Here is a 23604-nt window from a genome sequence, read left to right as displayed (position 1 = left end):
TGATTTTTTTTTTTTGTGGCCAACGTGGCAGCTTTGGCTTCTGCTGCAGCCGCAGCATCGCAGCGAAGTGGCCGCTGATGGGCTCAGAGGGGAGAAATGGAAGTTGTGCCCCTGAGAGAGGAATCCAAATTCAATAGACTGGAAAAAAAAAAAAAAAAAATCTATAAAACCTGGTTACAGCCCCGATGCCACATGCCTGGTGAGCAGGCGAGGCTGGAGGGTTGTTGCATGCTGATGATGCTCAGAGGGTGCTGGAGAAGATAAGGTCATAGCATAAACCTAGATGATCTTTTTTTGCCTGAGTTGGTTGGAGAGGAGCTCGGGACCAGCTTTATGGAGGCAGTAGAAGATGATCTCCCTCTGCGCTAGGAGAAAACCCACTAGCAGCAGCCCCTGGGGCTGGAGATGTTCGTGCAAGGGACCTCAAGGGTGAAATAGGTGAGTTGGGGCAGTGGTTTAACCACTTGTGTCCGCGAGGCTGGAGCTTCGCTGGCTCTTGGCCCCATCCCAGGCGTCCTCAGCCTTATGGGTAGGAAGGTTGACCCTGTTGGCATTTGCACAAGCTATTTTGCAGCTCAAGGCTGTGAACTGCTCTGCCCTCAGGCACAGCGCTCCTGGGGCAAGAGGCTGGGTTAAAGAGAGTGAAAAAATTCCAAAATTGGGGTTTGTAAGTGTAGGGTGTGGGGCACAACCTGGGAAAGGGCTGAAGGGCTGAGGGGAGCCGGTTGCTGCTGATATTCGCTGCTGGGTGGGCTGCAAAGCGGGGGTTGGAAGCATTGTGCCCCCAGGGATGTGCTGGTCTCCAGCTCCTGGCTGGTGCTGGGTGCTGAGCCCTGGCTGCCTTGATCCCAGAAGTGACCTTTGTGGGTGCAAGGAAATCCCACGGGTGCAAGGAAAGCCCCACACAGCCCCTTCCTGGCTCCTGCCACCCCCCCCGCATCACCCTTGGGTGCGGGCTGGTGCCAGCACAGGGCCCCTCACTGGGTGCTGTGGTTGTGCACCGGGGCCGGATCCAGACCTATTTGCCAGTGCAGGGGTGGCAGAGCCCCAGTGCCTGTCTCTGTCTCACCCCCCCCGCAGCTTGGGGACAGATCTGTCCCAGAGACCCCCCAAGCTTCCTCCATCCACCGGTGCTGTGACTCAGGGCCATGACCACGGTGAGCGGAGGCAGAGACGTCACAGATGGGATGTGGGGAGAGAGAAAACCTCCCCGGCCATTTCAAAGGCTTCAGTGAGAGCAAGCCCAGAGCTGTGTGTGTCGGTTCCCTCTTCCCCTTAGTTAAAATTGCCTTGAAAAGACCTTTGTAGCTCCTGGCTGGTGCTGGAGTCAGCGCTGTGATGCCTAGAACTTGTCCGCTGCATCAGCCCTTCTCCCCGTGACCCATGGCTCTGTTGATCAAGTGATCCAGCTCATGTGGGTCTGGCAAAAGGGAACTTGGGTGCATTCACCCGAGCGCTGCCTGTGCCAGGGACATGGCCACCCCGGGAGGGGGCTCACTGTGGGGGATGCGGGGCAAGGCTTGGTCCTTGCAGACTCCCAAAAGCCTGGGGGGAGCAGGGCTTGGGGCAGCTGTAGGTTGGGGAAGAGGCAAAATGAGGCAGTTTGGGGCATTTTTGGACCTTGCTCACGTAACACCCTCCGCTGGGAGATGCAACGGGTGCAGGGCTGAGGCTGGGTGCTGTTCCCATTGGGGTGATGGGAGCCGTCCCCCTGCACCCCACGGCTTGCCAAGAAACCTTCTCCAGTTCCAGAAAAGCTTCATCTTGGCCAGGTGGTTTGAAAGGCAGCCAGGCTGCCAGTCCCGGGCTGCAAACAGAGCGGCTTGTGTGGCCCCATACCTGGGCGGCAGCATCCCCCAGCCCGCCAGGAATGGCTTTGTTCAGCTCCAGCGCAGCCCCAAATGCGCTCACTGGAGCAGCCGCACAAAGACCCGCTTGTGCTGGCTGCACCCACCCAGCCTGAAGCCAACTCCGGGGGAGAGGAACCCCACCATGGGTGACAGGGACTGCGGGTGGCTGACCTGGAGCTGATGGTCCCCCTAGGATGCTTGGGGATGCCAAAAAGTTTCCACTCCCCTCCCCAGGGGTTTTCCTTCGAGCAGGCTGAGCGAAACTGTGCTGGAGGGACCCATGAAAAGTGTGTCCTGGGAGATTTGTGGCACCCAGCACCCATTTGCCTTTAGGTTCGCTGTGGCTGTACTGGGGCGAGGGGGCAGAGGTTGGCACAGGCACCCATGGAGCCACATCTCCCTGTCTTTCTAGAGACCACTCCATCCCCTGGAAAAAAACTTCTTTTGTGTGTTTTGAGGTTTTTTTTCCCAGAGAGCTACAGGCAGGAGGTGGTTGGAGATGAAGCTTTGCTCCACGGCTGATTTTCTTGCTGAGCTCTGCTCTGCCTGCCCAGGCAAAGCCTGAGGGAGGGATGAGCTTCTCCACTTGCTGTGACGGTGCCAATGGCCCTGTCACTAGTGGTGGTAAAGACAGCCCTGCCTGCCTGTGGGTGCCTTCAGTGGGATGGGGTGGTGTGCCAACCCCCCGTCCTCATCTGCATGGAGCAAAATGCCAAGGCAAGGGGATGTGAGGCACTGTCTGGGTGGTGGTGCCAGGGAGAGTCACTGTGGGACAAGATGAGGAGCATGGAGAGATGGGGTGGCTGGCATCGCTTGGGGGGATGTTGGGGATGGGGAGGGCGGAGATGGGGCTCAGACATCAGTAATGGCCTGAGGAATGGGGTGATGGAGCTGGTTGGTCCTCGTGCCACTGGAAGGTGGTCTTGGGTGATCAGGAGATGGTCTGAGGTGTCTGGGAGATGGTCTCAGGTGACCAGGAGTTGCTCTTGGATGATCAAGAGATGGTCTTAGGTGGCCAGGAGATGGTCTTGGGTGGCCAGGAGATGGTCTCAATTGACCAGGAGGTGGTTTTGGGGACCAGGAGAAAGTTTTGGGTGGCCAAGAGGGGCCCATCCTGCCTGTGGTGCAGCCCTACCTGGTGAGGGTCTGCGCCCACGTGGCCTTGCTGCAGGGACCTGCCATAGGAACCTGGGGACATGGGGATGGGGCTGTGCAGGGTCCCTGGGGCAGGACATCACATGTGCCCTGGCCCTGTGGATCCCTGTGGGGGGACATGATGTGTGTCCTCACCCTGGGGTGTGGGATGCAGTGGCCTCCTCCTGGGATGGGGACATTGACTACCTACAGTCAGTGGGGGCCAAGACCAGGCTCCAGTGTGGCCGTCAGGATGTGGGTGCCCCCCATGCCCATCCCCTCACCGTGCTGGGCCCTGCTCAACCCTCCTCTCCCCCCACAGCCTCACCGGCAGCCGCCTCACCAGGATGAACGGGACAGCCAACGTCAACCCTGCTGGCCGCAGCCACTACGTCTCTGCCATCCCGGTGCCCCGCGCCGTGGCCCACAGCAAGCCACATGCCGTGGCCCCCCCGAGCATGCCGGGGCCCCCTGTCCCCCATGGGGCTCCATCCCCCCGGCCAGGGAAGGTGCTGGTCCCCAGCCCCAAGGCCCTGAAGCCCAAAGGCACTGGCAGAGCCACCGGTCGCGAGCCAGCAAAGGGCAGGGAGGGCAGCCCTGGCGTTCCCCCCCGCGGGGGGCAGAAAGCCCTGGCGAGACCCCTGGTGTCCCCTGGGAAGTGGCCAGAGGTGGTGGGCAGCGGGAGGAGAGGGGCAGGCAGGGTGGGGGAGCCCACCGAGCTGCCCAAAGGCCCCCCGGCACAGGGCAGGGGTGGGGGATGGCCAGGGGTGTCCCCTGAAAAGGGCAGTGGGGTGACCACAGCGGGGACAGGGGATGAGCCGCATGGTGGCTCACAGGGCAGGGGCCCCGTGTTTGGGTCGGGGACCATCACCTTCTCCTCAGGCCCCTCACACAGCCGTCCTGTCACCGCCACCGTGGCACCCTTCCAGTACCGGTGAGTCCCTGGGGAATGGGGGCATGGGGCTGGGGGGCAGGCTTGGGGATAGGGGGACATGGTGACAGGGGACATGGGAAGGGAGGTGGGAATGGCAGGGGTGGCCATGGGGGAATGATGCGGTTGGGTCTGGGGGCTCTGCCCCAAAAAGAGGGTTCCCGCGGGGTTTGAGATGCTGGGGGCTCCTGAAGCACCCATGGGAGCTGGTGTGGGGCAGGGGATGGGCTCAGAGGTGAGTGGGGTGCCCTGGGAACCCCCTTGCCATGGGACCATTGTCCCCAAACCCTAGCAGAGCTCAAGACACCGTGTCTCCATCTCCTGGGGGTCCTCAGCTGGATGTACCCTGTGATGCACCCCTGCTCCCTCACTCTCACCCCTCCTCTGCCCCCAGACTGCAGAAGGACCAGGAGGAGGAAAGGGCCACGTCCCCAGGTGACGAGTGTCCTGGTCCTGTGGAGGGACCTGACCCTGACCCCAAAGCCAGAGGCCTGAGTGAGTCTGAGGGGGGTTTGCTGGGGATGAGGAGGTCCTGCCAGGGGGCTGCCGGGACGGTGCTGAGGGGCAGAGGCTCGTGCCAGAGCACAGACCCCTGCAGCCCCGTGCCAGAATGGAAGCCGGGGCTGGAGGTCGGTGCGGCAGCGGAGGGGAACCCCCACACAGGAGGTGCCCCAACTCCCTTGGGAACGACACGGCTGCAGCTGCCGTGTCTGGTGACCCCCGTGGCCAAAAAACTATACCTGGTGGCACGGCCTCACTCGGGCACAGGAGCCACGTCAGCATCCCCTGCGGTGGCTCCGGCACTGGGGGACGGTCCCCTCTGATGACGCTGCTGGGACATCACCCCGCTTGGCTCCTTCCCAGTTTCCCAGCGAGCTCCAGGAATGACCCATTTCCAAGAAGCCGGCAGAGAGCCGGCGCGGAGGCGGGTGCCGCGGCATCGCTGGCTCCCCACACCCACTGCAGGGACACCCCCTTTCTTGGGGACCGAATGAGCCCAAATACAAGCTCCCCGCTGCAATGTTGGGGACACCCCAGTCCCCTCTGGCGCTTGCTTTTGGGAGTGATTTTGGGGGGGCGGCTGCTGGAGGGGATGCTGGGGCGGTGGTTGCCAGGGCAGCAGCAGCGGCAGTGGAGGATGGCGGGATGCTCCAGGGATGTGCAGGGAAGGGGAAAAAAAAGAGCTGGGAGCTTCACAGGGTGATTCAAAGGGACAGAAGTCGGTCAGAGCCGTGGTGGCTCATGGCACAGCCCAGCTTTGCAATAGGGTCCCGGCACCACCACTGCACAGCCAGAGGGTAATGGGGTTCAGCGCTGAGCCCCGATTTGGGAAGCACCAAAACCAGTGGCAAGCGGGAGGATTTTCTGGGACAAAGCAGGAGGGGAGTGAGCGGGGCTGGCGTGCTCCCAGCACAGCTGCCCTGCTTGCCTTGGGGGAGGTTTTGGGATGAGGCCGAGCGGGTTCTGTGCTGGGGAAAGGGCCGGATCCTTTCCCTTGCTCCACACCTCCCCCAGGTGCCCTGGGCCATGGCACCTTCTGGGGCTCTGTTGGGCCCAGCCAGAGGGGACAGGGGACATTGGGAGGTCCCAAGGGTCACCTCGCCAGCCCCAAAATGACATGACACCCAGGCAATGGCCTCGTAGCTCAGCAAGGGCTGTAACAGTGCCCCAAACTCAGAGTTGCTTTGGGGTGCAGTGGGGCTGCTTGTGCACCCAACCCGCCCCAGCAGCACCTTTCGGTGCAAAACACCCTTTTTTTTGGCCACCCTTTGCTGTCCCATCCAGGCTGGGTTATTCTGGGGGTCCTCAGCATCACCATGGGCTGAACCCTAAATCACCCAGGGTGGTCGTGCTGCCATACAGGGGGCCAGGCTGGGGGGCTCGTGCCGCCCCCGGCCCTCCCGGCTCCTTATCTCGGCAGCATAGTGATGGGCTCTAATGCAATATTTTCCGGCGGTTGCCATGGCAGCCTGTGTGAGGTCACCAAATAGACTTAATTCACCCCTCCCAAGGGATGGGTAATTAATGAAAAATGATGATAACCAGATCCTGCTCACCCTCTTTTTCCCCCCCCCCTTAATTCCCCCAGATCACTGGAGAGGCCCTGCCGGGCTTGGGGGCCACAGTGTCCCTCGGGGGGGCTCCTGGGGCCACCCCGGGCCCTTCCTGCACCGTTTGCGGTGAAACGGGGAAGTTTTGGCCCCCCTGGGGATGGGTGTGCAGTGTCGGGGCTGGGTGCAGGGACCGCGGCAGGCGGGAGAGGGGGTGCTTCACACGTAGGGTGCTGGGACGTGGGCCCCCCCGCTGGCTTCACCCACCTCCCAGCCAGCACCCAGCACGTCCCTGCCTGCAAGGGGCTGCGGGAGGGAGCGGGCAGGCTCTGGTCGCCGAGGCCATCGCCGGCTCGATGGGGGGCAGCCCCCCCCCCGGCACCCATGGGGGTGCACGCAGCACCGCGCCTTCCAGCTTCATCCCTCGCCCCGGGGGTCCTGCATCGCCCCGGGGTCCCGCACAGTCCCGCTGCCCCCGGGGTCCCACATGGTCCTGCGGGTCCCGCACGGCCCGGGGTCTCGCACGGTCCCTCCGCCGCCGGGGTCCCGCGCGTCCCCGCCGCCCCCGCTCCGCCGTGCTCGGCGCTGCGCGTCCCCGGGGGCGGCGCGCGCTCCCGCCTCGCCCCGCCCCTCGGCGCGCGCCCCCTCCTCTCCCCTCCCCTCTCTCCCTCCCCGCCGCGGGCGCGCGCGCCGCGCCCCGCCCCCTGCCCGCGCCAGCCGGGCGCGGAGGAGGGCGGGCCCTTTTTGTTTGCCCCTGACATTCCGCTGGTTCGCAGTGTCCCGCCGGCGGCGGAGCAGCGAGGTGGGGTCGCGCGGCTCCGCTCCGCTCGCACCCCCCCACCATCTCCTCCCCGTCCCGCTCCGCTCCGCCCCGCGCCCGTGGGGCGGGCGCTGACGGCGCTTCTCTCTCTGTCTCGCCCGGTGTGTCCTCGGTGCCGCAGCAGCAGCAGCGCCCGGCGGGTTAAATGGTTGCAGCGCGGGGATGCTGGGGAGCAACCTCAAGAGCCTTCCCGACGTGGAGCTGGGCGAGGAGGAGCGCGGCTACCGGCGGGGCCCCGACGGCGGCGCGGTGATGCCGAAGCGGGGGAAGTCGGCGGCGGCGGCGGCGGGGCCGCGGGGCGCGGAGCTGCGCGTCTTCAAGGCGAGCAGCGCGGAGGGGCGGCTGCCGGCCGGCTCCAACCTGCGCAAGCAGAAGTCGCTCACCAACCTGGCCTTCCTCACCGACGCCGAGAAGAAGCGGCAGCTCTACGAGCCCCGCTGGAGCGACGACATGGCCAAGGCGGCGGCGACGGGGGCGGCGGGGGGGGGGGGCGGCCGGGGCGGCGGCGGCCCCCGCGGCCGGGAGGCGCCCGCCATGTCGCGGAGCCTGTCCCGCTCCGAGCACTCGCTGCTGTCGCCGCGCCCCGCCGGCCCCGCCAAGCCGCCGCCCGCCGGCAAGCCCAGCCGCATCCCCCGCGGGCCCTACGCGGAGGTGAAGCCCCTCAGCAAGGCCCCCGAGGCGGGCGGGGGCGGCGGAGGCGGCAAGTGCGACGACGAGCTGCTGGGCGGGAAGGGGCCGGCGGTGGCGGCGGGCGCTGAGGAGAAGCCCTACCTGAAGGTGGACCCCGAGCTGGTGGTGACGGTGCTGGGCGACCTGGAGCAGCTCCTCTTCAGCCAGATGCTGGGTGAGTGCGGCCATCGCGCCCCGCCGGCCTCGCGGTCAGGGGATGGGGAAATGGTGGGAGTCCGGCTGCCTGAAGCGTCGGGGAGCTCCCGCCACCCCCAGGAGGGACCCGCCGGAGGCCGCGTCGGTGTCCCAGGCGCTGGAGAGGAGGAGGGATGCTGAGGGAGAAGCCGCCGTCGGCCTCGCTCAGGGGGAAGGTGCCATCGGCCAGCCCGAGGGCCGGCGCGTGGCCTCCTCTCGCCTTGGCTCCAGCCTCTTCACGAGGAGAAATGGCAGGCGGCGGTCATCCTGCCCATGTGTCTTTTCTGTCACCCCTTGTCTCCACACACCGCCAAAGACAATGGAGGTTGCCCAGCCAGGTGCCGCAGCCGCTCCGCGCCATCGGGGTGGCTCGCCCCGGGGGTTGACCTTGGCCGTTCTCGCTGGGAGGTGCCACGCGTAGGGTCCCGTGCTTCAGGAGGCTTCAAATCCAGAGCTCCTCCAAGGTCTCGGGCTCTGGCTGAGGAGGGTTCTCCAAGGATGCTGCCACAGCGTTCACGTGAGCTGTTTTCAGCCCATGGCTGCCTGCGTCTTGCTATCCCGGCGGGTTTGATCCCTGAGCCCGCGTGGTCAAGAGCTCGTTGTGTGCACGGTGGGTTTTCATCAGAGCAATAAGCGCTGGCCCCCGGCACCGGCCGTGTCTCTGATCTCAGGACGCGCTGCCCCCTTCATGGGCCGTGGCGCTGGGTCTTGATACAGGCGTGCCCAGCCCTCACGTTTCCCTCGTGGCTGTGTGGTGATCTCTAGGAAACCGTGGCAGCCTTGGGAGCCCTCTGCTTCCCACTGAAGCCTGCTCTCCCCTGTGTCCCAACCGGCAGCGCCCATGGGCTCAGTGGGCTGGGCTGGGCAGGGACCATGGGGGGCTTGCAGCTGCAAAGAGCTCTGTTTGATCTGGCAAACTGGCGTGAGAAGGTGGCAAATGAGCTCTGCATAGCCATCACGGTGCTCCCGGTGCCTGAGCAAGCCAGGTTTAAAGCTCCAGTGGCTGGTGGCGGAGAGGAGCAGTGGTACAGGCAGGGCTCGGACCCCTGGTGTGTCCAGTCCCTTCAGGTTCCTTGCCTGGGACCCCCTTTTAGGGGGCCAGGAGCTTCTCCAGCACTTGGAGAGCTGGCTTGAGATGCCTTCTCCTAGCTGCATTGTGAGCAGAGCTCTGCTGTGTGGAGAAAGGGGAGAGATTCGCCCCAGCTGGGGGCTGTGGGGGAGGTTCAGAGAGGTGGAGTGAGCTGGAGTGTGTGCTGAAGTCAGGCGCCGGTAAAGCCGTGCTTGTTGAGTCCGGTTCCCTGCTGCACACCCTGCCGCTCCAGGAGGCTTCGGGGTGTCACAGCCCCTGCTCCAGTGCAGGGCTCTGGCACAACATGCACCGGTGCGTATTGACACACAGGCGTGGAGCCTCCCAGACCATCGCCCTTAGCCCCCTGGCTGTGCACAGCCACGGGAGCAGCAGCGGTGGTGTGCACCCTGCCCGATCCTCTCCCTGGCAGGGGTCTGCTCCAGCTGCTCGAGCATCCCGGGGCTCGCTGGGGCTGCGCAAACAGCTCGTGGAAAGCCACAGAGTGAGCTCAAGGTGTGGGCAGGCAGACTGTGAGGATGAGCAGGCTGGACATGGGAGGTTGGCCTCGCAGGAGGGTCTCAGACTGCCATGGTGGTCCTGCAGCTGGGCTCATGGACATCCATCCTCAGCCCTAATGCTGGGATAACACCAGACGCCGTGGGAGCAGGGCAGGATTATGGGAGGATTTGTCACTTATGGGACTAACAGATCTCTACTCACTGGTGTTGGCATGCCTGGGGGGATCTCAATGTCCCCCTGTGACGCTCTGCTCTTAGGTGGGGGTTTCCTCAGCACCCCCAAGAGAAATTCTTGCAGATTCCCTGATGGTGCAGGACTGGCTCGTGTAGAAGTGACTCCTGGTTTATGGCAGTTGCTGGATGTACGAGATCCTGCCTGCAGGACAGGGACTTGTGCACGCGCTAAGACCATGGGTTGCGGAAGTGCCCCCAACACCTGCTTTGGTTTCTGGGGTCGTTGCCTAGCCCCTGCCTGTGTCAGGGCCTGCTTCAGGGCCACAGGGCTGACCTTGACCTTGAGAGGTGTTAAGCATCCCTTCGGACTGCACTTACCATCTGAAGGCTTGGTTAGCTGGTCCATGAGGGCCAAACTCTGCTGAATCTGTCCTCTGAACCCCCCTACTCTGTGTATTTGCTGAAATAGATAATTTTCCAAGACATATGGACTGCTGGGCTTCCCGCAGTGAGGACTGAGGGCTGGTTGTCCAGTGTCGGGTGGAGACAATGCCTGGGGTGGACAGGGCAGGAGACTAACCCTGCTGAAATGTCGCTTTCCTTCCACGGGGCTGTACCTCTCACATTCATGGGAGTTGTGCTGTTGAGTCATACCTACTTAACCAAGCCAATCGTGACCTGGCACATCTTTGACAGCCTGTGTGGTGGGGATGCCGACAGGAGCTTGGGTATGTGCAGAGGAGGGAGCAGTGTGACAGCGGTGGTGGCTGCTCCGTCACTTCACAGGTGCCGATGGCAGAACCACACCTTGGGGCACGCAAACCTGGACACACACTGAGCTTCTGGTCTTGACCCCTTTGCTTGTCGTCTGATGCGATCCAGGCAGATGAAACCTTCACCAGGGTTGACAGTACCTTCCACAACCTGGCCCCTCAAGGAGGAGGTTGTTCCTGTGGTGGGGACAGACCCAGAAGGGACAGGATCCCACTTGCTCAGGAGAGTGGGCTTCATGCCCTGCTAGGGTTGGTGGGTAGGGCCAGGAGAGGGGCTTTCTCCTGGTTGCTACAGGAGGTGCTTGGGAGGGAGGGAAGGTTTCTCCGCTGTTTTCATGGATTCCTTTGGCAAGAGAAACATCAGGCTGAGCTGTTTGGCCACGTGTGCTGGAGAACACCCTATCCAGAGTGACACCAGAAGACCTGCAAACTTGATTTGTGCTGGGAAGAAAGAGACAGGACTTTCAGCCTCTGCAGATCTTGTTGTCCCTGAACTGTTGACCTGTGTTAAGAAGCCTGTGCTGCCTCTGCCTAACCCGAGCTGCCTGCTCCATCAGGCACGATGGTTTGCAGAGACCTTGTGCATCTTTGGTCTCAACACCTGAGTTCTCATCTCCACCTTGTGCTCCTCCTGCCAGAAGCACTCCCAAGACTTTGCTGGCCAAAAATACAGTTTATTTAGTAGTGGCCAAATGTTACCTCTCATTCGGTTGCTGCTGCTGTGTCATCTGTTTGATGGCACCAAAGCCTTTGTAGAGCTGCTGGAGATGTAACCACGTTTAAAGCAGAGCAGCCTGTGCAAGACAGGAGAGGTCACTGGGACGCAGCAACCACATGTGCTTTGTAGAGGCTATTTCCATCATCCAAATTATACATTTCACATCAACCAAAGACCAAAGCTTCTCATCAAAGCTGGCTGGCAGCTGGGGTTGCTAATTACCCCAGCTCCCGGCCACAGGATGAAGGGTATGGAGGGCATGTGGCCAGCGTGGTGGAAGAGCTTGCTGTACAAAGCTCGCCATGCCCATCTCCACACGGGGTGGACAAGAGTGTGCAGGTGCAGAGGCACATATGGGCTGCTTGCGAATTCATTAGCACTGGGGTGGGGTGCTCAGCGTGATTGCTGCACTTACCTAGAGGTCCCCAGAGCACCTCCAAGATCCTGCAGCTACTTTCTGCAGCCATTTCCTTCGCCATCTCTTGCTGTATATGGTGCCTCTTAAGTAGCTGCTAATTCACATAAACAAATAAGTGGTGGGTGTTGCATGGGCCAGAGCCGAGGCTGACACACATGTGATCCCAGGGGAGATGGTGTTCCGCGAAATGCTCGCTGCAGGAGTCTTTACAGACCTGCCAAACTCCACAGGTGCAGCTATAACCTGTCTCAGTCCTGCAGCCCTCGGCTGGCAGCGGGTGGGCGATGCCACCCTTCCCCGAGTGGCCCAGTGGGGTTGTCCTTGCTGGGCAGCATGTGCCCACGGAGACCTGGTACCTCCATGGTGCTGACACACAGGCAGGGCAGACCCCAGCTATGCTGGTGCTGGTGGCTGGCTGAGCAGCGGGTGCCACTAGCCCATCGGTGGTGGGGAGGAGAGCCAAGGGGCTGGTACAAGCAGATGGGCTCCTTGAAGGACAGGAGCTTCATGTCGTGTCTGACCATGGTCATTTTAAAAAAGAAACTACAGCGCAGGAAAGATGCTTGGCTGGTGTCTGACACGTCCCGGGCAAGCACGTTCCCGGCTCCAGTGGAAATGGGCTCACCAAGGTATCCCTTCCCAAGCAGATCCCCTCCTGATGACCATCCTTGCTGGCCGGGCACATGGTGTGGGATTAAAAGGATCACCTCTGCCCCACGGCGTTCCTGGCTGTTTAATTAAGCGCTAATGGGCCCATTGCGGTGCTGTGCAGCAATAGCCAGGTTCCCTGGCAGGAGACCGTAAGGAGGTCAGAGACCAAGTAGCTCTTCATGGTGACGGGAGCGGGTTATTGCCTCGTAAAGTGGTGCGGCTGTCCCGATATCACTGTCACGTTAATGTTATTCCTCTCTTAAGGCCCCTGTGTGATGGTGCCCATGTGATGAGGTCGTTGGGGTGGGGATTTATTTCCTTCTGGCCACAGAGCTGGACTCCTGCACTTGGGGTAGGGGTGAGGAGAAAGGGGAGAGGTATGTGGTTGTGTCACTGCTTCCAGCCTGCTCCTGAAAGCTGACAGTGAGTAGTACATGTCTCCTCTCTCTGGCTGAGATGGCTGCAGTGACTGTGGAGAAGGTCTGGAAATGTGACCCGAGGGCCCCAGAGCTTTCTGCTGAAGCTGTTTGGGATGTGCCATGTTCCCAGTGATAACGGCAGTGCAGAAAAAGTGCTAAAAAAATTAAAATAGTCCAGATCTGTCTTTCAAAATTTCCCATGGAAAACTAGCAGAGCAAACAGCTGAAGGCAAAAATATTTGGGGGTGCACTGCTGAAACAAATTCCTCCCACAAAGAGCCTGAAAATCGCTGTTCAAATGGAGCTTTCCTAGTGACAGTCTGTATCTTGCCCCCAAATCCAACATTTGTCCACTGAGAAATGTGTAAATGAATGCAAAATTGTATGCAATTCTGGAAATGCTATTTGGGATCTGCTGATGGGATGTGACTACAGTGGGGCCTGGGCAATGTCCCCTCAAGGCCCTGCTGTCCCCTGGGAGCAACTGCTCCTGGGATGTTTTGCTCTTGCAGAAGCACACCCATGGGTCCTGCCTGGTCCAGGTGCCTCATCAGCAATGTGCTTCCAGCTTGGGTGGCACTTGGGGAACTGGTGGCAGTTCTGGGTCTTTCTGGAGAGTCCCTTCCTGATGTTACCTGTCCCCAGCTTTGTGTCTTTAGCTTCTCAGCTGCAGTACATGTCTCTGTGACCACAGCCCTTCCCTGGCACAAGTCCCCTCTGTCATCGCCCTGTTATGTCTATTTAGGTTACCAGCTCATTGCCTTCCTATGAAGCTTCTTGTGGTGCCAGACAACAACTTCCCTGGTCCTCCCTGCCCACAGTTCTCCCTGCCTGCTCTCACTCAAGCATCTGAAGGCAGCACTTGTGCCCGCTGCACGGGGGAAGGATTTGTTCCAGCTCAGCACGGAGCCAGAGCGTGCACCCTCCGAGGTGTGTAACCTGTGAGTGACGCCAACCTCTAGTGCTGGCCTGTCTGCCGTGGCCAGTGTGTGCCTCCTGGCTTGCCTGGCTGAGCCATGGTCGTGCCTGGGAGTGACCAAGCGGTTTTCTGTAGGGCTGCAGTCTCAGGGTCAGCCTATGCTGCTTGCCTGGGTCTGTGGTGTTGGGTGGACTCGCTGACACATCCTCTGAATTGGTCACTTGTCCAGTCCAGAGCATCCTTTGTGCCACTGCACATGTGGCATTTGGTGCTCTGCGCGTGTGGTGGCAGCAATGTCCCAGGGCCGTGTGTGTGTGTGTGTGCACGGTGTTTCTGGTACTGGCAGCAGCTGCAAGTAGAGCCCAGCAGTGAGGCTGCTGAGTCTGGATCCCCTCGCTGGGTGGAGTGGGGATGGTTCTGTCCTTTGGCGGGGTGGCTTAGTCCTTGTCCTCTCCAGGTTTCACACCTTGAGAGTGTTTTGTACAGAGCTGTGGGGACGCAGGGTGTGGGAGATAAGATACAGTGTGATTCTGCTGTATCCCCTACCCTGCAAAGTCACGTCCTCCTCTGGGCACATGAAGCAGCTCCCCAGGGGGAGTCAGGGGAGGGGTTGCCGGTTCTCTGGCTGGGAAGCCGTGAGCTCGGGAAGGTAGAGTGAGTGCAAGGCAAGGACCCCGGCCAGGGATGCTCAGCACTGCCTTGCGGTGGGGTGGAGGGGTGTGAGGCGAAGGGGGAGCGGGGCTTTCCCACGCTGCTGCATTGCAGCTTGGAGCCGGGGAGCCAAGTGCGGAGGGGAGCTGGGAAGGCAGGGGATGCTGCATTGCAGGGCTGAGATTAGAAGCTGTGCAAATGGAGATGTGCCTGTGTCAAGGCGGGTGTGACACTGAAGAGCAGTGCCCAGCGCACCCGCTGATCTGCTTGTCTTTCCTCTAATCCATTTCTTCCATGTTTTGTTTCATTTGAGCGTTTCTTTCATTCCTTACGCTGTTATTTGTCTTGTCCAATTGAGGCAGTAATGTATTTTTTTATTAATTCAGGAGAAGGGCTGAGATTCATCTCCCGCTGGAAGGAGCTGCTGGAATCTGTGTAGGGGAGCTTAGCACAAGCGCAGCACAGCTGGGCAGGACGTTTTCCTCATTCCTGGGAGCAGCCTTGCAGCAGGGAGGTGGCTCGAGAGCCTCGTGGCCCCGGTGCAGGGGCCAGCATGGCATGTGGGCTCCAGGAGGTGCTGTGTGGGCAGACCACGGTCAGGCACGTGCCCCTGTGCTGCCCAGCGAAATGCAGGCGTGTCCTGCAGCAGGGACACATACATGCCTCCACCTTTGTGAACATGTGAGCAAGGCAGTGCTGTAGGGAGCACAGGGTTTTCCACAGCTACCTGGTGTAGGCATCGGTGATGCTTACTCATTCCACATCCCTCCTGGGTTTCGTGTCAGCCTTGTTATCTCTGTCCTAGAGCCCTCCTGCTCATCAGGAGGTGAGCACTTTGCAGCCCTCCCCTGGCCAACATACCTGCAAGGGTCTGGCCTGAAGCATCACCCTGAAATTACAGAAAGAATTTATGGCAAATCCAGGAGTTAGTTTCTGAAGATGTAAAGGCAGGGCTGCTCTGTCTTTGCATCTCCCCCAGGCTGGATCTTGCCCAGTGGCAGCGCGGGTAAGGAGGGGATGGTGAGCTGGCTAGGAGGGACCTTCTAAAGGGGGCCCAAGAGGTGACTTTCAGTCTGGATTGAGGGTTTCGTGCTGTGCTCATGAAGCTGCATTTCCTTCAGCAGGCTGCAAGCCTGACTCGCAGCCACAGGTGATGCGGTGGGAGGGCTGGGTTCCATGCCAGCTCCATTGGCTCACCAGCTGCTTGGCTGGGTTTGGCTGCGGGATGGAAACCTCTCCTGCTCGGTGAGCTGGAAGAATGGCTCAAGGCTGAGGTCCTCTGCAGCTTGTTGAAGCTGCTGGAGGTTGTGGTCATTCTCGTGCGACCCAGGAAAATGAGAAGAGCTGTGCTGTGAGTGCTGAAGCCTGTGGTGTGCGAGCTGGAGGGGGAAATGTTATAACTGCAGCATGGCAGAGGGGCAGCACCACACCTTTAGCACTAGGGAAGGGCTGAACCGCTTTTATTTCTAGTGCCAGGCCCGCTGGGCACCAGCCTGTGTGGTTGGGATCTGGGGTTGCTGCATGTCCCACCTCTGCACATCTTGTGCAAGGTTGTGTCACCAAGTGTGACAATGAGACCCTGCAACCAGACAAGCTTCTTCAGTAGCACTCTCATGAAGTCCACAGTCTTGGCTAAACCCAGTCCTTACCGGCTCTACTGGGAGCCCAGACTGAGCTTTTGTGAAACTTGCACCTCTGTGCTTTTTTGGTGGTACTGAAGTGTCCCCAATGCTGGCACTGCCCCAGTTCCTACACTGAGCAGTCTGGGTCTCCTGATTTGGTGAGCAGCCGTGAAGCACGTTCAAAGCTGCGACTCAGGTACGGCTCAGTTGCTGGCTATTTATAGCTGTGTGAGCTTTCAGCATCGCTGCGGGCTGAGAATAACTCACTGATGAGACACTTCTCAAAATCACGCGTCCGTTGCCCATGCACAGCATCGTCTCAAGCTTCCCGCATGTCGGTGTAGGGTATGTCTTGGTCCTGTGCCAGCCTGGATTGACACGAAAAGGAGTTTACTCTGGCGTTTTTTCTAGCCTGGGGGGTCAGCTGGTTTGTCGTGGCACGGCTACGCGGCCTGCTCCTCAGCAGGACACTATCAGCGTTTTGCAGGGAACGTGGTGGGGACCCCTTCACGTGTGGGCACAGTTTGGGCTCCATAAAACCTACCCCATGGAGAGCAGCCCCTCCCTTTCGTAGCCTGATGTGTGGGGAGATGTGGGCACTGGCAGGGAGGAATGAGCTTGGGGAGCAAGGCAAAGGAACCTGCTGTTTGGGCTGGGACCTGCGATGTTGAAACTCATCTCTTTAATGAACCCCTCAGGCTGGAATCATTAGATGCTGTTGGGGTGTTTTCAGTTCTCTTTATCTCTGACTTGGCATTATATTTCCAAGCTGATGCAAACAAGTGGAAGAATAGATAGCGGCTAATTCGCATCGATTGCTGTGGCACGGGAGCTCCCAGAGGTGAACTGGGGCTGGCAGAAAACATGCTGTGGGCCATACGATGGGGCAAGCGCATCCCTCCCCAGCCAGTTCCCAGTGTGGTGCCATGGGGGACATACTGTCAGCCTCACAGGCGCCCGCTCCCACATCCCGAGGCATCTCCCAGCCTTGGTGTCTCAGAAGCTGGAGGAGGCTTTGCCAGGGCGAGTACAGCGTCATGAACAAACCCAGTGGTGGTGGAGCCGGGCAAGGCAGGGGTGTTTTGGCAGGATCCAATGTGGGAGCACTGCTTTGCGGGAGTGGGGATAGCTGAGTCCGCCCTGTGTTCAAACCAGGAGGAAAGGCATTTGACAGGTTGTGGCTGGGACCTGGGACTGTCTGGCTCTGCCAGGGCAGGACCGACGTGGGGCCATGGGCGCTGCAGCCACCACGAGTGCAGGACCCGCAGCCACCCAGCTGTGGCCTTTTGCAGTCACCTTGCCTTTAACCTCCCGACTTTCACTGCACCAAGGGAGTGATGAGGAGACAGCTCCAAACTCCCAATGCGCAGAGCAAAAGCAAGGGAAATAATGATGTTCAGCTTCCTCCCTTCCTCCCCTTCCTCCCTCCTGTCCTCCCAGCAGGGAAGACAGACAGACAGACAGCATCCTGAAATTGTCACTGCTGTGAGCCTGGAGAGGTGTGTGCTGATTCCCAAGGAGTCGGCCTCGTGCCGCAGCTGGGCTTCACTGGGCCTGATGCGGCTGCAGACCAAAAGGTGGGAGTGAATCAAGTCTCACTCTGTTGGCGCTTGATGTGTTCCTTCCTGTCGTGCTGGGCTGGGGAAGATGAAGCTGGCAAAGGCAAGCAGCGGTGGGGAGTCAATGGGGGCAGCCCGTGGACTTTTCTCTGGTGCTGCTGCAGCTGCTGCCAGGCACCATGGAAGATAGCTGCCCTGCACTCCTGTGCCTCCCACAGGCCCCAGGTTCATTTAAAAATGTAACAAAAACCCTTCCAGGGAGTTGGAGTTACCCTGGACAGGCCATGCATTGCACCTTGGGATGCGCAATGACAAGAGGTCCTGGGAGCAGAGGTGCCGGTGCGTAAGGGACCCGTTGGCTCCTGGTAGTGGTGGTTTCTCTCGCAAATAACATGCACATAGACTTGGCATGGGGTTAAAATCCTGCTGGGCCTGGAGAACGTGTTGTGTGATCACTGGCCAAGGGGAAGCACCGACATTTGCCTGACTCCCAGCCGCAGACCTGAATCTTTTGTGCCTCAGGCTGTACATAGCTGGGGGCTCACAGATCATCAGCACATTGTCTTTTGGCAAATTCCATTTTGATGGCTCACCCCAGATTGATTTGAGGCTGGATATATCACTGTCTGGACGTCCTGTCTCCTGCTGTCAAGTGGTTAGATGCACCCAAAAGCCGGCTGCATCCTGACCCTGCGGGGAACAGCAGTACCCAGAACAAACTCCAGACCTCCTGCTCCTCAGTCCAGCACCAGCGGTGCCGCAGGCACAGCTGTGTCGGGGCAGCGAGATTTCCTGCCCTATGTGGTGTCTCAGCCTTTCTCCCCAGGACTGTGTCCTGTGTCAGAGCACAAGAGGCATGGCCCATCACGCCGCTGTCCCCAGCCAGCACAGCCGCAAGGGAGCCATTACAGCCTGACAGAGCTACAGCAGCCCTGCGGCTGTTCGGTTTTACCTTGGAGACCAGAATGTCCCCCAGCAGTTTCAGGGATGTGGGAGGGACAGAGCTGGTGTCCTTCAGTACTCCAGGCTGAGCACAGCAGCAGTTTGGGGGCTGATTTACCAGCAGACCAAGACCTTCCTTCCTGACAGGCAAGAACATCTGGAAGAGGGCAGACGCTCAGGCAGCAGCACCTTCAGCCATCTCATTTTCATTTCCCTGAACTGTTTTAGCTGTGCTTTTGCTGCGCTGTGCCAAACGGCGTCCCGGTGCTGCTGGAGCACTAATATCCATCATCCGGCCGTGGTCTGTAGAGCGCTCAGAAATTTTGTGCTATTTTCAGTTAGTTTTCCAAGTTGAGCTTACTGGCTCATGGGCATCTGTTCCCAGATGGAGAACATGTGGCCGGTTCCTGCAAGGGGAGGGGAACAGCCCCACTCATAAAGCAGCATGGGGGATGAGTGAGGGAATCTCTTCCTGGAGCCTGTGAGATGCTTTTGGGGCTGTGCAGAGCGCGGCCTGGAGGTTGGGATTTTAAAGCTGCTCCGAAAACCCTCTGCAAGCAGAGTTTGCGTGGCAGCTTTGCTTGCGGTGGGAGGTCGCCTCCTGTCAGATAGCTTATTAGTCGTGGGGAAAGTACAGTAACCTGGGGGTAGGATTAAGTCTCAGCTCAGCTGCTGTTGGCACTGCTGTGTGCTTCCCAGCCCTGCTTACTTTTGAAAGTGAATAGCAAGTAATAAATTTTCTGGGGTGATTTCCTCGGCAAATAGTCATTGTGCTAAAACTGGTGAAACTCTTGGGGTTCCTGAAAACCTCCCTACCTCGAACAGTCTGCACGAGCATTCGCAAAGTGTAACAGCACGCAAGGAGGAGAGAAACCCAGAGCTCCAAATCAAAAGTAAATTTGCAAAGCAGCTTTTCCAGCCTTGCATTCCCAAGTGGAGCATGTTAACGTGTACAATGCTGCTGTGCTGCTTTCCAAAACCAGCCGCTCCACGCCACAGCAGTGACCAGTGGGGCAAAGCCACGTTGCCTTTGCTCTGCTCTTGGTTTGCTCATCGTTGCATTCAGGGGGCAGAGATGCTGATTTGCTTTGTTGCTAAGGTTCTCGTTCCCTTTGTAGGAATAAAGCAAATTTTGTTTGGTTGAGATTCTCTATAGCTTCAAAGAGTAATCGAATCTGGGTTGCCAGCTTCTTTTTGTATTGCAAGAGATGCCTGTTTTCCATCCCAAACCATCCATGTTTTGCAGCTCAATAGCACATCCTAGACAATGGCTTTAGAAATCAGACGCCTGCATTTTGGACCCACAGTGCTGAGGCAACGCCAAGCAATGCACGGGGTGCCAGAATTCATGCACAGGGGGAGAGAGAAGAAGGAGGAAGAAAAACTTGCTCTGATGGGATGTTTCCAAGGAGATCATGGTAATGATCTTCCATTTCCATGTAGCTTTTCATCCCCTTGTGGAGTGTTCTTGCTCATAAGCAGACGTTACATGCGTCCTGTATGGAGAGTGCAGCAGCTGTCCTTAAAATGCATGTTGTAGTGGGGAAGCTTTGGCACTGTGGAGCAGGATCAGCCTGGGGTGGGAGCGACCCCTGAAAGTGTGGGGACGCTCAGGGACCCAGGATGTCCCTGCCCCTTTGGCAACACCCGGCATTCAGTGTCACGGCACACCGGTGTAGGGAGTGGCCTTGCTGCTGAGTAACGGCATCTGGGTACGTCTCAATCCTTCCCCAAATCAGTGTTGCGTGTGGGACGTGCCTCACATCAACCAGTATCCAGCTCAGAGCCGCATCGTGGCCGGACACAGTCTGGCACTTGGCTCATCGGAGCGAGAGCCCTGTTACAAGCTGTTGAGGTCTCTGCGAGCTCAGCTGGGAGCAGCATCCGGGGCTTACAGTCAGTGCTGGAGCGGGCTGCATCCCACACTGACACGCAGGGTGGTTTTCCTGGCTCATCCGTCCCTTTTTGCCGGATTGAGGCTGGCTGCTGTGCTGGGGGAGCCGCGTTAGCCCAGGGAGGATTGCAGAGCTCTGCAGAGGGTCAGTAAGGCTGTAACTGCTGCCGGGGGTGTGCGGGAGGTTGGTTAATATATGATATTCCCTCATCCTTCTGAGTGCCTCTTGCTTTCCAAGAGGAGGAAGGCAAGTCTGGAGCTCTGCTTCTCCCCTGTGCAGAGATGGGTTTGTAAAAGCCACAGTTTCTTCCGCTTTTTTTTTCTTCCCTCTTTTCCTGCCCCGGAATTTTTCCGTGGCTTGATGAATTTTTAAACAAAAACATGGTGAGGAGAGAACAGGAGAGGGGGGGAAGACCCAGGAGAGGACAAGGAGGAAAAAGTCTGTTTTCAAAACCAGAGTGATTTCAAGTGGAAGTGAAAGTTTAGGGTGTGTTTTTAATTTTAAAATTCCAACTAATTTCAAGTCACTTTATTGACAGGAGAAAATACATTTTTCCTAATGCTCTTTTTAATAAACGCCAGTTTTACAAGTAGAAGCTGTTGGTTGAAAAATCTCACGGAGACATGGAAGCAAAAGGCAACTGCTGTGCCCTTTAATTCCTTCCTCGCCGTGATGGGGGTCGGTGCTCACCTGACGCGGGGGCTGAGGCTCGGTGGGGGGACAGACCCCCCCCCGCAGACTCCACTGTGCCTCCAGGTGGTTGATCCATGGGACGGCAGGGTTGGTCACCTGTACGCAGTAGCTTTGCATGAGGGCAGATGTGGACAGAGGTGGTTCCCTGCCTGTGTGTGCAGGGCCGGGGAGGTGCCTGCATGGCAGCCTGGGGCACAGCACTAAGCAGAGGCAGGGCCGGGGAGGTGCCTGCATGGCAGCCTGGGGCACAGCACTAAGCAGAGGCAGGGCTGTGGATGCAACAGGCCAGAATTCAGCCCAAATCGGAGCCCTCTGGTTCTTTGCCCTCCAGCTGGAGGACTGGCTGCTTAACGCTGGAGAAGGTGAAGGAGGCAAGAGGGAGCAGGGGATGGAGAAGGGAGGTGAAGGCAGGTGAGGGGTCTGGTTCACACAGCTGAGCATCACCAGGGAGCCCAAAATCTCATCACCAGGAGTGTTTGTCCTGCTCCCTAAGCTGGGTTTAAGGCTGGTGCTGCTGCCAGCACTTCCTGTACTTCTGACCTGCAAAAGTCATCCAGAGAGTTTGAATTAGTGATATAGCCATGAGATACCATGGACACCTTTCTGTGCTGTGCTTCATCCCCTGCAGAAATCTTCCCCCACCGTCTCCCACCGATGCCGAGGCAAGAGTTGAGCGCCCACGCTGGAGACGGGCTGCTCTTGCTGCTTTCACTTCGGTTGGGCTGGTTTCTCATGGCTGTCAGCTTGGCGGGTAGATTGAGTGTTGTTAGAAAAACAGCTTAAATCCATCACCTTTAAATTTTGCAGAGCAGAGAGATCTCCTAGCAGATCTCATTGTATTTCATACTGGAGCAGAAAAAGAAACGTTTAATGGTAATTTTTTCAATGACTTTCCAATTTTTTTTTTTCTTGCTAAACTGTCTGCAATCACTTACAGTGTTCCTGAAGGGATTAATTACTCGCTGGAGCTCATTGTGTGTATTTCATATTCAGAACTGTTGGATGCGATGCCTGGCTTGGATCGAGCAAGGGGTCACATGGCGTTTCTTTTTTCATCCTTTTTCCCCTGTTCTGTTTTATCTGTCAGGCTCCTGGTGTGAGCGCTCCCAGTCGCTGGTTTGGTGGTTGCTTGGTCGGTATGCCGCACGTGATCACAACTGACTTCCCCGCTCCGCACTCCTTTGTCAGGGGGAAGCGTAGCCAGAAGAAGACAAATCGCTTCCTTGTTTGAGTGACTTTTGGCTGATGCTTTCCCCCAAGCTGTAGTATTGGCTCAGCTTTTTCTGCAGCGGTCGTGGCGCTGGGCTGTGCATTGTCAGTGCTTGGACAGGCCCCTGGAGCAAATTTGGGGAGAAGAGCTCAAAGCACATTGCAGGGCTGCTTCCCATGGTGGAGAGGGCTTGTTCAGTGCAGGCAGCCGTTGCGCGGAGGTGGGACATCTCAGGGGATAAATCCCGGCTGCGGTGCTGCCGGAGACCCCACGGCTCCATCCTTGGACGGTCGCGTCCCTGGGAGGGTGCTGCCTGCGGAACAGCCGTGTGGTTGGCGCTTTGGCGGCACAGGGAACGGCATTGTCTCCAGCTCGGCAGGGGGGATCCCAAACCGTCCAAGCCGGGGCGTGTAACTCGGCGTGCTCTCGGCATGCTTAAACAATTCCTGCAGCATGCAGGGGACGGGCTTGTCACTGCGCAGGGGTCCGGAGGCGAGCAGCCGCTCTCCTGTTTAATGTTGGAGTAAGCCGATGTGCCCGGGGGCTTGCGGCCGCTGTCACAGCACGTCACTCAGCCCTTGGTGTTGGCGGGTACGTGGCAAGGGTGGACACAGGAGCTGGCACATGACGGAGAGTCCGGAGGCTCCACTGAAATCCCTCCTGTTGGTGCCGATGCCTTTTTCAGAGCGTTTTCTGCCCTGCCCATCACTGATACTGCCAAGCACGCAGTAAAACTTGGACTTGTGGGGTGGAACAGCAGTTCTTTGCATTAAATCCTAAAGCGTGTCAGAGTCCCTCCCCTCGCCATAATGCAGGTGATAGATTTGAGGTGAAGAGCCCTCTTCCTCCATGCAGTCGTCCAGCCCCACTGGGGTGCCTGGGCAGGGGTGCCGTGGGCTTTGGGGTCCCGGGGAGGAGAGCAGGGACTGAGTGGCAGCTCTCATGGTGGTGGCACAAAGCTTTCCCTCCCGTGGCACAACCAGATTTCCTGAAGGAGGCAGGATCTTCCTTCTCTGCAAATCACCACAAGTGGGAAAACTGCAACTGCTGTTTAAGAAAACCTTTTCCCAGTGGTGGGGGCCCACCAAGGGCACTGCGAGAGGTGGAGCAGGTCCAGAAGCAGCAGGAGGATGGTGCAGGTCCTGCCACCGAGCACACTGAGCCCTTGCCCCTGTGCTCCCAATGGGGAGCTCTCAGCGCTAAGAATAGACAATTTATTCATACGCATCCCTCTCCCTGTGAAGGGTGCTCGAGGCACTGCGCAGCAATTAAAACAAGTTCATAATAATAGAGCCAGCAGATAGCAGCATGGACCCTGGAGCTGGTGAAGGATTTGGCGGCGCTGAGGATGGATGGGGGACATCAGTGCTGCTGACCTCCCTGGCGGAGACCCAGCACCTCTGTGGTGGAGACTCAGCGCAGGGATGTGGGGCAGTGCTGTGAGGTGGCAGGATGAAACCCTGGGTGTCATTGCAGCCGCTGTGCAGGGTGTGGGGATGCAGGAGGGGCAGGGCAGAGGGGGCCATAGGATGGGGAGAAGCACATGGGGCTGGCACTGCTTCTGCCTCCAGTGGGGGGAAGGCACCTTCCCAGGGCAGGTTCGGAGGACTGGGTAACAAAGCCAGCAGAGGTAATGGCAGTGTTCATGGGAAGGGGAGTGTGCTACTGGGTGAGGCAGGGGCCCAATGCTCCCTCACCGCGGCAGGGGTGGCCCTGGGGGAGC

General features: G+C 58.9%; 1 protein-coding gene across 4 annotated transcripts in view; it reads left to right on the top strand.

Moving 5' to 3' along the window:
• The first annotated feature begins 871 nt into the window (after nt 1-871).
• Nucleotides 872-23604, top strand: part of NAV1 (neuron navigator 1) — a 66550-nt gene continuing 43817 nt past the window's right edge. For 3 of the 4 annotated variants that reach the window (XM_041119901.1, XM_041119900.1, XM_041119898.1), the window contains exons 1-5: nt 872-2567; nt 3307-3918; nt 4310-4410; nt 5036-5040; nt 6901-7630. In XM_041119901.1, coding sequence (XP_040975835.1) covers nt 2515-2567; nt 3307-3918; nt 4310-4410; nt 5036-5040; nt 6901-7630 — 1501 coding nt within the window. In that variant the 5' untranslated portion in view covers nt 872-2514. The remainder of the gene's footprint in view (nt 2568-3306; nt 3919-4309; nt 4411-5035; nt 5041-6900; nt 7631-23604) is intronic. The other variant, XM_041119899.1, reaches the window with a different exon arrangement.

Source organism: Aquila chrysaetos, chromosome 24 (assembly GCF_900496995.4).
Source record: "Aquila chrysaetos chrysaetos chromosome 24, bAquChr1.4, whole genome shotgun sequence".
Classification (NCBI taxonomy): Eukaryota; Metazoa; Chordata; class Aves; order Accipitriformes; family Accipitridae; genus Aquila; species Aquila chrysaetos.
The sequence above is the reverse complement of the archived record's forward strand: the minus strand, read 5'-3'. Positions and strand labels throughout refer to the sequence as shown.